Below are 11,899 nucleotides of genomic sequence, written 5' to 3'. Positions count from 1 at the left end.
TTATCCACACTGTCGTTGTGACACAAGACAAATCGGGATTGGACAAAGACACGGAGAGACACAAGCCCCAGGCAGAGAGCAGGGGGTCTTTAAATACCTGAAGTGAGACTTGGACAGCATCTGCCACCAGGAGAGGGCTTAGCTCCGTGGAAGTAGCAACGCTGGGAGGCTGCACTTATTCATTTAACACCCGCTACCAGGGCTGGAGTATCATCTCTCCAAGGGTGCCCAAGGCTTCTCTTCTTGGTCTCCAGGATGGAGCTCGGGGCCTGAGACATGAGCTGTGCAGAGTTCTGTCACTTGCCGGTGTGAATGTGCTGACTCTACATGATTCACAGGAGGGGGGAGGCGCTGGGGGGGTCAGGGGGACTCTCAGGAGGGTGGGGGTGCTTGTTGGAGAGGAGGATCTCTTGCTGAATGGAGTGGCCATCTCCCTTCTGGGGCTCAGACAGGCCCTGCTTTTCTCAAGACTTCGAGAAGTTCGGTTCTCTCCCTGGACGGCAACCCTTCCAGCTCCATAGTTCACTTTGGACGGGTTCTGCCCGGCACCACCGCAGGTCCGGAGCTGGGCGCTGCCACCCACCCATCCACCCATCGGGGTTCCTTCCTAGGGGATCCCCTGTCCCACCGCACAGTGGTTGGTGGGGAGGGAGCGGTGGGCTGAGACCCGTGCCACCCGGGGGAGGATCGCAGCCCGGGGGGCGCGCGCTCCCCGGGTGTGACCTTGGGCCAGTCTCGTCCGCTCCCGGACCTCAGTTTCCTTTAGGAGGGGCGGCCTTGGGGGGGGCCCGCACCCCGCTGGTCGCTGCCCTGCGCAGGTGGCCCGGGCCCCGCTGGCCCCTCTGCGCTTCCCAAACCCGAGCGGGGTCCCGCGGAGAAGCGCGGGGCGCGGGGGGGGGGTCCCGTCCCTCCCACCCCCTCCCCCGGGGCCGCGGGGACGGAGGACCCCGCCCCGCCCCGCCCCTCCCGCGCGGGGCGGCCCCTCGCCGGCTCCGCCCCCGCCGCCCCGCCGCCCCGCCGCCCGCCGGGGAGCGGAGCAGTCGCGGCGCGCGCGGTTCCGCAGGTGGCCGCGATGGGCCCGCGCTGAGCGCCCCGCCATGGCCGGCGCCCCCCGCCCGCTGCGCCTGGCGCTGCTGCTGCTCGGGGCGCTGGGCGGGGCCGGCCCCCGCCCCCAGGTGAGACTCGGAGGGGGGTCCCGGGCGGGGAGGGGCCGGCGCGTGCGCCCGGGCGCGGGGTCTGCCCGGGGGGCCCCAGACTTGAGCCAAACTCCGAGCTCGCGGCCGCCGCGCGGGGAGGAAGGGCTGCGGGCCCGGGGGCTCAGGGCAGCGCAGGTCGGGGGGGGAGGTCGACGCCCCGACCTCCGGGCCGCCTCGGCCCCCGTGCCAGCTGCCCCGCGTCGGCCCGCGCTGACTTGGGCGTCGCGTCTCCATCCCTCCTGGACCACTTTCCCAACTCCTGCTGCTCCGGGAGCCCCAGCCCCTGGCCCGGCCCCGCCGTGCGCCCGGGACCCCTGGCCAGCGGGGGCCCTCCCCGCGCACTCAGCCCTCCGGGTGGAAAGATCCGGGAACGCCAACAGGACCAGGATGTGGGGACCCGGCGCTTCCCCACCCGCCTCCCCGCACGGCCTTGACTCATAGCCCCAGAGACCCTGCGGTGGCGGCGAGTCGTCCTTCCCGGTGACCTCCCACGGGGAACCCCCCCCCACACCCCGCAGCAGGCGGCCCCAGGCCGCCCGGCCCCCCCACCCCGCTGCCGACACCCCTCTAATCCCACCCACCCCCCGCATTGAGGCCCTCACTGGAAGGCACATGGGGACACGCAGGGGCACCCCCATCTCCTTGGTGAGTCCAGATAACGGGCTGCAGGTGGACCCTTGAAGCTCCAGAGCTTCCCCTGCCCTGCCTGCTTTTTCTGCCCCAGGTTCCTGCCCATGGGAAGGAGGGAGGGAGGGGGGGCGGCCGGCCGGTGTCTGGGGTCTAAAGATGCTGGGGCATGATTGAGCAGAGAGGAGGTGGGGGCCTGGGTGTCCCGGAAACTGCTGTCTTCCCATCCCCTCCTCCTCTTCCTGAAGGGAACGTGAAGAACTGAGTTCTTGAGGTGTGAAGGCTCAGGTGTGTGGCCAGGTGGGTCTCTCGACTAAGGGGACCAAGCACCTTTTTCTGTTCCACATTTAATCAGCCCCTCTTCTTGTTCCCCCTGCACCAACCACGGCCCCCAGTCTATTCCTGGCCCACACTGTTTCCCCTCCCTACGACCTGCAGGCCCTGGTTCTTGGGGTGACATTGGGATCTGTCCCAGCCACCCACGCTGAAGGGCCGGCCCCATAATGCTGCTGCCATAGACCAGGTGCAGATCTGGTTAAGATTCCAGAGCAAAGGTTCCTGGGGTGCCTGCCTTCCCCCTACTCCCCTCTCTCCACCCCCACCCCCAGATGTCAGGCTCCTTAAACTGGCTTCTCCCTCAGATCCCTCCCCCTATACCTCTGAGCCTTGGCCCAAAGGACCGGAAGTGCAGGTATTGAGCAGGGAGCTTGGATCTTGGGGGAAGGGCTGGCCTCCTTGTGGGGCACAGGCCAGTGCCACTGCAGAGATTGAGGGACAGGCCGCTCTGAGGTTAGACCACAGAATTTGTGGCCAGACCTTATGCAAGTGGACAAGACACTAACAAATATGTTTTGCCTTTTTTATTTTCTGAGCTCAGCAAGGCTGGCGTCACTGCCCACCGTGTGTCCCTGAGTGTGGGGTGGTGATGGCGGGATGAGAGCTGGGGAGAAGATGGTCCCCTAGGCAAAGTGGTGTCACAGCTTGGGACCAGAGAGGCAGAAGGGTGGGGGAGGAGCTGCCCTGAGGTGGGCCTGAAGGCCGTGGGGAGGAAGCAGCCTGGCAGGAGTGAGAAGCTGTTTCCTTGCAGGTAGGGAGGTGACCAAGCTCTCAACCCCCTCCCTCCGCCCCCCAACTCAGGTGAGGGATCAGCATTAAAACCAGATAGCATTGGTTTACCCATCTGCTCTGCTCAGGCCTGGTGATCTTGGACGGGATGCTTACCAACCTGAGCCTCGGTTTCCCCATCTGTAAATAGAGGTCATTAACTTTATTGCTTAGGGCCTTAACGGCGGAGGGGGCGTTGCCACCTTGAAACCGCAGCCTTAGTCCCTGGGGCAGGGACAGAGGACTTTTGTGCATTTGTCCTTGGGGACCTGGCGTGTTCCCACGGCTGTGACTGGAACCTGAGAGAGGATACTGAAAGGCCCTGGCCTCCGCCTTCCAGGAAAGCGTGGAGGAGGCCAGAGCTGTGTGTTGGGCAGTGAAGACTTTGTCCTGAGCTGGGAGGGACACAGACCCAGAGTGACAGCCGGTCTGCGCAGACAAGAAACCACAGCCTGCCCTCAGATGCCTTGCACAGAGGAAAGCCAGGCCCTGGCTTAAGTGCAACCTATCCTTGGGGCAAATTTGTGTGTGTGTGTGTGTGTGTGTGTGTGTGTGTGTGTGCACATGCGCATGTGTGATGAAGAAATATATAAGATAGGCCATGGGGGAGGAAGGGGAGGGTATGAGCCCCTGGTACAGTGTGTCTAGCAACACTTTAGTGTGTGTTTGTGTGTCCAACGATGGGCTGTTTGTGCCCCTGTGCGTGGTTACCTTGACCTGGGAGAGTCTTACAGTGTGAGTGGCATCCTGGTGAGTGAACAGACGTGTGCTTGTCTGTGTCTGGGGTGGGGAGAGGTGTGTTGTGGCCGTGTGTCGGCAGGTGAGTGTGTGTCTGGTCATCTGTGTGGTTTTCTTGGAGGAGTAGACTCAGGGTCAGGGTCTTGGGGCTGGGAATGCCCTTGAGGGTGGGTGAGGTGACCCGAGTGGCTGTATGGGGGTGCTGGGGATCCTGAGTTGAGGAGAGCTGGCCGGTTGCCCTGCCCTTCTGTTCAGAAAGAACCAAGTGGGGACAAAGGCAGGAGGTCCACACCCCACCTTCCAGGGCCCCGTGATAGGAGATGCTGTGGGAGGTCGGGGAGGAGGCTAAGGACCTGGGAGGAGATGAACTGGTTGGAGCTTCCACAAAGTTCTCCTTGGATCCTCACTGCTCTGGGGAGCCTTCCTTCCTTGTCGTTCCCTGCGCAGCGGCCCAGACAGGCTGGGGCTTCTTTCCCCCTTCCCTTCAACCCAAAAGCTTTCCAGAAAAGGAAAGAATCTGGTGCCTGGATTGACGTGGAGAAAAACAGCCTTTTCCATTTGTGGTCAGGCTTTGCAGAGGGGTTCGTTCTCCAGGTGTGGGAAGGCCCACCACCTCGGGAGCTTCCTTCCCTCCTGCGCCCTCTTTCCCCTCGCTCCTGCTCCACCGGCCTCGCCGGCTTGGGCACGTGGGCTTGGGCAGGGCGCGGCAGGTCAGAGCTTCTCTCCCTCTCCACTTGCGGGAACGCCCAGGGGCCGAGATGCTCGCTTGCCAGGTGGGGAATCCCAGGCCCAAATGGATACACTGTGTGAACAGATGAGAGCTGAGAGGTCAAGGAGAAACGCGTGACTCCCTGTGCAGTGCTCTCCCCCGCAGGACCCCTCCACAGCTTCCTGTTTCTCTCCCCAAGTCCTCAAACTGCCAGGTGTCCCCGCATTGTCCCCCTTGCCACCCTCCTCCTCTGAGGGACTCCTGGTTCTGATTCTGCCGTTCTGCTCTTCCTCTGCGCTCCAGGGCCCTTCCTGCCGCGGTGTCCGGCCAGTGCTGCCATCCAGGGATGGGACCCTGGACACCAGGCTTGGAGAGGGGCTCAGGTCACCGAGGAGGGGGAGGGGGGCGGTGGGTCTTCCCCCTCCCTGGACTTTTCGTTGCCTTTGGCTGTGGTTGCTGTGGAAGACATCACCAGTGAAGCCACCCGTTGGTCCTTGGATGTAACAACGCTGGTTTCCCCTTCTGGGAGTCAAGGGGAGTCGGTGGAGCCCCCAGATCTAGGACGCCAGGCCTCCCCTCTTTAGCAGAAATCCTGAGGACAGCTGCACTGACCGAGCCCCCTTTGCACACACAAGGTCTGCTCCGAGCCTTCCCCGGCCACCCACGGGCCGGGGAGCAGCTGCCATCCTGCGTGGCTCACAGGCAGGCTGCGGCTGCAAGTTGAAAGTTGCACCAAGTCTGTGCCTCGTTCCCGGGGTGCCCAGATCAAGCTCAGACCAAGGCCAAGGGCCCTTCCCCCCACCTCCCCTGCTGTCTCACCTGAGCCGGGGGCCTCAGCCTCACCTACCCTGCCTCCTCCCAGACGAGAGCCTCCATCTGTCCCACCCTCTCTCCCATGCCCCAGAACATTCCACAGAACACCCATGTTCCATGCTCCTCCTGCAGGCGTGGCCTCCCCTGACCCGCTTTTTGTCCTGTCCCTAACTCACAGTCCTAGGAGGACCCTGGTCCCCAAGTTCTCACTGAGACCTGCCCCCCTCCAAACTCCTGCGAGGGTTACTCATTACCTCCTCCGTGTAATCACTCCACGCAGCCTGAGGACTCAGCCAGGCTCTGTCCACCATCTCTGTAGCCCACCCAGAACTGGCATGGTCATGTTTCCCCTGAAACCCTGTGTAGGAGAGGCCCGAGGCCTGGGTTTGTTCTGCATCCGTGTAGAACAGGAGTATTCAGCCCTCTGACCAAGGGAGTCTGAGGAAGACACCGCCAGGCCTCGGGGAACCCCAGTGGGACAGTAGTTTTATGTCACACTCTGCCCAGTGTAGGTGACAGGGCCACATACATTGGATGGCAGCAGGGTGGACGTCCTGTGACCCTCCCCACTCCTGGAGACCTTGACTAGACTCCCCTCAGCCAAGTTCCCAACAGCCACCTCCCTCTCTCCCTCCTCTCTCCTCCCTCCCTTCTCCCTCCTTTCTTCCTTTGTGCTCCTTCCTTCCCTCCCTCTCTCCTTTCCTCCTTCCTTCCCTCCCTCCTTCCTTCCTTCCCTCTCCCTCTCTTCTTCCTTTCTTTCCTCCCTCCCTCTCTCCTTCCTTCCCTCCCTCCCTTCCTCCCTCTTTTTCCTTCCCTCCCTCTCTCATTTCTTCCCTCTCTCCCCCTCTCCTTCCTTCCTTCCCTTCCTCCCTCTTTTTCCTACCTTCCCTCCCTCCCTCTTTATTTCCTTCCCTCTTTCTTTCCTTCCCTTTCTCCTCCCTCCCTCTCTCCTTCCCTCCTTCCTTCCTTCTTTCCTTCCTTCCCTCTCTCCCTTTCTTCTTTGTTCCTTCCCTCCCTCCCTTCTTCCCTCTTTTTCCTTCCCACCCTCTCTCATTTTTCCCTCCCTCTCTCCTTCCTTCCTTCCCTTCCTCCCTTTTTTCTTCCCTCTCTCTTTTCTTCCCTCCCTGTCTCATTTCTTCCCTCCTTCCCTCTCTCCTTCTTTCCTTCCCTTCCTCCCTCTTTTCCTTCCTCCCTCTTTTTCCTTCCTTCCCTCCCTCCCTCCTTTCTTCCCTCCTTCCCACCCTTCCTCTTTTTCCTTCCTTCCCTCCCTCTCCTTTCTTCCCTCCCTCCTTCCCTCTCTCCTCCCTTTCTTCCTTCCCTCCTTTTCTCCTTCCTTCCCTCCCTCCCTCTCCTTTCTTCCTTCCTTCCCTTCCTCTCTCCTTCCCTCCCTCCCTCTCTCCTGTCTCCCTGACTCTCCGCCCACCCACCACTGGCAGCCGCCACCTTGGAGGCTGGCAGAGAAGTGGGTGGTGGAGCCTCACTGGCAGACACCTCTGCTGTATCACAACACTGCCTTAGCTTTTGGTATTCTTGATTTCTTTTTCTTATTTTTCCCCCCAAACAAATACAGTTGATTTTTGCCATCAGAGGAGCTCTCTCCTGGACAGCCTCACCAGCTCACTCCCTCCAAGGATGTTTCTGGGGCCCAGAGCAAGCAGAGCACTTCTCTGTGTGGCTAGGGACATGGCAACCCGGGTCTTTGTGCCGAGGGGTCTTGTGAAGCTGGCTTCAGAGAGTGCTGGCACGTCGGAGGTCCTGGGCCCTGGATCTGAACCGAAGCCGTGTGCATCTTAGCCCACATGTATATCTTGTGATTTCAGGCAGTGAAATTTCATTTTGAACTTACATCTAGATCTTACATTTTATCCATGGAGCGCTCTGTCATTTTGACAATTGAAGCTCCTAAATGAGGAATATTTATCATCTTTAAGGCTGCGGAGGGGGAAAAAGAGGTGAAAATTAAAATGAAACATCACAGCCCAAGAAATAACCAAAGGAAGAGCCCAGGGATGTGTAGAAGGGATGTGGTGGGCGGAGAGGGTGTTGGGAACGGCATGCTCCAAAGCCAACCTTAAACCCCTCTGTACATCACCTTTATTGTTTTTTTGTTATTTTGTTGTTGTTCTTGTTGGTTGTGGGGCCTGAACTCCGGGCCCGGGCACTGTCCCTGAGCCTCTCTGCTCAAGGCTAATGCACTACACTTTGAGCCTCAGTGCCACTTCCTGTCCATCACCTTTATAATAACAATAAAAGTATTTTTTAAGCCAATGCCAGGCCAGATGCCGTGGCTTGTGCCTGCAACCCTAGCTACTCAGGAGGCCGAGATCAGGAGGATTGAAGTTCAAGTCCAGGCAAAACAAAAACAAAAACAAAAACGTTCACAAGACCCCATCTCAACCTGTCATCCCAGCTACCCAGAAAGTGTCAATGCAAGGATCACTGTCCAGGGTGACCTGGGCATACATGCTACTTAAAAAGAACTAAAAGAAAAAAGGGGGGTATGGTACAAGTGGTAGAACACTACTTAGCAAGCGTGAGTCCCTGAGTTCAAACACCAGCACCACCACCCAGAAAGATTTCTTTTTTGGGGGGGGGAGGGAGTCTAGTCATGAGGCCTGAACTCTGGGCCTGGGCGCTGTCCCTCAACTCTTCAGCTCAAGGCTAGCGCTCTACCACTTGAGCTACAGCACCACTTCCGGCTTTTTTCTTTTTGCTTATGTGGTGCTGAGGAATCGAACCCAGGGCCTCATGCATGCAAGGCAAGCGCTCTACCACTGAGCCACCTTCCCAGTCCAAGATTTCTTTTTTTAAGCCGATGCTCTTATCTGTAAGCTAAGGCTTGTGTTCCCCAATCAAGTAGGAGCCCTCTCCCATTGCAGGTGGGACTTCAGTGTTCTGGAACCTTCCTGACTCCCCCTCACTCCCCCGCCATGTCCTCAGGACCCCTTTTCCTCCTGGTGGATCGAAGCCAAGCTTCATGTTGGGTCTGTGTTATGTTAGAAGGGATCCAGGGTGTGTCTGTGGCCCTCCTGGGGTGGGGGTGGGGTGGCAGAAGGGATGTCACCTGACCCCCTCACCCTCAGTCTCTGGCATAGCCAGGCTTCACTCTGCTTCTCCAGCTGCTGTGTGCTCTTGGTTAAGTTAGTCTCCCACTCTGACCCATGTGTCCTATTTTCAAATGGTAGAAAGTACCAGAAAGCCTCAAGCAGGCTGGCCAGAACATGATGAAGCCCTGGCTTCAGGCAGTGATTCCTAGGTGAAGGCAGACAGACCCCAAACTCCATACACCCTCTGCTTTCCTCTCACTCGCCCTCCAAAGCATCAGGCATTTCCTGGGCACCTACTACCCTAGGCACAGTCCCCTGGGGAAGTCTCCGCCTCTGCCCTGAGCCACAGTCCTCGCCCCTTTGCAGAGGTGGCCGGAGCCTGCTGGGGTTTGTGGCTCTAAGGACCCCTGGAGACCAAGAGTGGAGGGTTGGGAAGGTGGCTTAGTGGTAGAGTGCTTGCCTCACAGGCATGAAGCGCTGGGTTCGATTCCTTAGTACCACATAAACAGCAAAGCCGGAAGTGGAGCTGTGGCTCAAGTGGTAGAGTGCTAGCCTTGAGCAAAAGAAGCTTAGGGACAGTGCCTAGGCCTTGAGTTCAAGCCCCAGACACACACACACACACACACACACACACACACACACACACACACACACACACACACACACACACACACACACACACACAGACTGAGCATGGAAATGGGGTAGATGAAGGGCCAGCCAAACCCACAGCCCCCCTTTCTGTCCTTCAGGGTGCCACCGTGTCCCTCTCGGAGACAGTGCAGAAATGGCGAGAGTACCGACGACAGTGCCAGCGCTTCCTGACCGAGGCTCCACTTCCTGCCACAGGTGAGTCCAGGTAGGGCTCTCCCCCCCCCCCCGCCCCCGTCCCCTGCAGTGTTGATGGTCCCCATGGCTTCTGTAGAGTGCCACCACCCCTGGTCCCCTTCCCTGTGGCTGTGCCGTCACCTCCCTGCATGCCTTCCCTCACCACCCGGGTTCATGGATTCCAGCTCCAGCATCTCCCTCCCCGCGAGTCTCTGTGGTCTTTGCCTGTGGCCTGTAGGCAGCTTTGGGGTGTCTTCCTTGTTGCTACTTTATCTTCTCTCCCTGGGCTCTGGCCTTACTGCGAGTCCAGAGACCTGACCTTTCTATTTTCTATTCTGCTCAGCAACTCATCCCAGGCCTAACAAACACTTACCAGAATCAGCTGACATTAGCTGGGCGCTGATGGCTCACACCTGTAATTCTCACTATTCAGGAGGCTGAGATCTGAGGATCGCTGTTTAAAGCCAGTGTAGGCAGGAAAAGTTCCAGAGACTCATCTCCAGTGAACCACCAGGAAGCTGGAAATGGTGCTGTGGCTCAGAGTGGTAGAGTGCTTGAGCAACAGAACTCAGGGACAGCACCTAAATCCTGAGTTCAAGCCCCACAGTGGAAAAAAAAAATTATGGAGGGTGGGGAGTTGTTGGTACCGTTCCATACATACTTGTCAGAATCTTTTGGAGAGGATTTATTGGGAAAGGGGGGATGGTTAAAGGATATGGTCTTGGACAAAGCTGAGTTCTGATCCTGACTCCAATCCTAACACGGGAAGGTTTCCTCAGCCTCATGAGCCACCGTTTCCCTCTGATGTGGGCAGACAGGAGTGTTTAGTAAGCATTTTCTGTTCAGTTGTCTACCCACTCGCAGCCTTCATGCCCTGTGGCGCAGAACATATCCCAAGTAGCCTGCTCAGGGCCCCACCGTAGGTGGGTGGCCAGTGCCCTTGCCTGACCCCTGCTGGGAGGTCAGGGAGCCTCACTGAGGAACGAGTGCGCAGCGGAGATCGGTGCTGAGCCGGGTCCCAGCGGGCTCAAAGGCGCTTCCCATCACCCGCAGGCCTCTTCTGCAACCGGACCTTCGACGACTATGCCTGCTGGCCGGACGGGCCCCCCGGATCCTTCGTGAATGTCAGCTGCCCCTGGTACCTCCCCTGGGCCAGCAGTGGTGAGTGTCGCTGTGCCCCGGGGCCGGGGCAGGGGGGAGCCCGGCTTCCCTCCCTGAGACTCTGCCCTCCCACCCGGGAACGTCCCCAGGCCGCCTAGTAGTAGCCCACCTGCCTTTCAGAAGTGCCAGGTGTCAGGGTGGCCTGAGGCCTGCTGCCAGGGATGGGGGTGGGTCTGAGTCTGATGTAAGGTAGGGATGTAACCCTGTCTGATTAGTGGTGAGGGGAGCCAGGTGTGAACAGATCCTGGTGTGTGCGTGTGCATGTGTGTCTGAGGGGTATGATGTGCATGTACAGGTGTGAACAGATCCTGGTGTGTATGTATGTGTATATGTGTACGTGTGTGTGTGTCTGCCTGTGTACATGGGGGTTACGATGTGCATGCACAGTGCCTCAACTTGCTTCCTGCCTTTTTAGGGGTTCATGGGGATCGGTGGTCAGGACGTGGGTGGGAGGCAGCTCCCCGCTGCCTGTGGGGAGACCCTGGGTGAATATGGAGGGGTAATGCGATGCCCCCGCTCCACTGACTTCCTCTGTGGGGAACAAACACAGGAGGTGTACAAGGAGCCACAGACCTCGTGAGGGGGCGCCCACCATGCACCAAGCCCTGTCCTTCAGTCCTTCCCACCAGTGTCCCTCCAAGACAAGTCCCCAGATTGCTTCCCATTTTCAGATCAACACACTGAGGCATAGAGAGGCTGAGTAGCTTCTCCAAGCTCACACAGCTACGGGGCAGTCGGCCCTGGGAGTCTTTCCTGGACACTGGTATTGTCACTGTGTTTATTGCTACACCAGCTTCCTCTGTCTGGAGAAGGGCGCTCACCCAGGCAAGTGGCCCCGACCCCTGCTGTCCAGAGGCAAGTAGGAAAGCAGCAAGCCCCTGCCCCCTCCCATGAGCCCTTTTCAGTCTCCTAGGTTTTTGTTTGTGGATGGCCAGGGCAGCTGTGTGAGCAGGGACCAAGTTTGCCAGACCTCTCCGGGCCCTGGGTTTACCCCATTGGGAGCTGGGATGGAGTCAGGCTTGTGGGATCGCTGCTCCTTTCTCCCACCCGTCCTCCCTGCCTCTGGGAGATTTGGGAGCCCGCTGTGGCTCTAGACCCCGGGGAGCCAGGCCGGGGACAAGGCCCATCACTCAGCACCGAGCGCCCCCAGCGCTGCCTGCCACGTGTGGCGCCATCCATCACCTTTAATTTTATTTGAGCAGGAAATAGGTCCTGGTGGTGCCCGTTTATGAGCGCGCATGGTTTTATTGCTTTCTCCATGAAGATAACGGCCTCTGCACAGGCCCCCCGCCGGCCTTCCTCCCCCCCCCAACCCCCCCATGCTCACCAGGCTAATTCACTCAGAATCTGCCTCCCCTTCCCACCTGAGGTGGAGAGACTCCCACCACAAAGTGGACATCCCAGGTCCCATGTGGAGTTCTCCCGGGAACTGGGGCTCCCTGGGTTCCCCTCAGGGAGTGGGGGAGCAGTTCTGAAGCTTGCTTTAGGGGGGATGTGTGACCCAGGAAGCTGCCCATGGAGAAACTTGACCCTATGAGTTGAGAAGTGGACGGACTCCGTCCCTGCTGACCTCTCAGACCCATTTAGAAGGATGGAGGGAACGGGAAGGACTTCCCCGCAGAGGTTGGACAAGGCCACAGGACCATGAGGTGGGAGGCTTAATAACCCTAGATCAG

The 11,899-nt window shown here is 59.1% G+C and overlaps 1 protein-coding gene across 1 annotated transcript in view; it reads left to right on the top strand.

Moving 5' to 3' along the window:
* The first annotated feature begins 1,091 nt into the window (after positions 1-1,091).
* Glp1r (glucagon like peptide 1 receptor) overlaps positions 1,092-11,899 on the top strand; it is a 35,434-nt gene continuing 24,626 nt past the window's right edge. Inside the window, exons 1-3 of the mRNA XM_070023838.1 lie at positions 1,092-1,175; positions 8,987-9,083; positions 10,116-10,223. Coding sequence (XP_069879939.1) covers positions 1,098-1,175; positions 8,987-9,083; positions 10,116-10,223 — 283 coding nt within the window. The 5' untranslated portion in view covers positions 1,092-1,097. The remainder of the gene's footprint in view (positions 1,176-8,986; positions 9,084-10,115; positions 10,224-11,899) is intronic.

This window comes from Dipodomys merriami, unplaced genomic scaffold (assembly GCF_024711535.1).
Source record: "Dipodomys merriami isolate MVZ:Mamm:240054 unplaced genomic scaffold, mDipMer1.0.p SCAF_16, whole genome shotgun sequence".
NCBI classification, from domain to species: domain Eukaryota; kingdom Metazoa; phylum Chordata; class Mammalia; order Rodentia; family Heteromyidae; genus Dipodomys; species Dipodomys merriami.
Note: the sequence above shows the minus strand (reverse complement) of the source record. Positions and strands in the feature narration are given on the sequence as shown.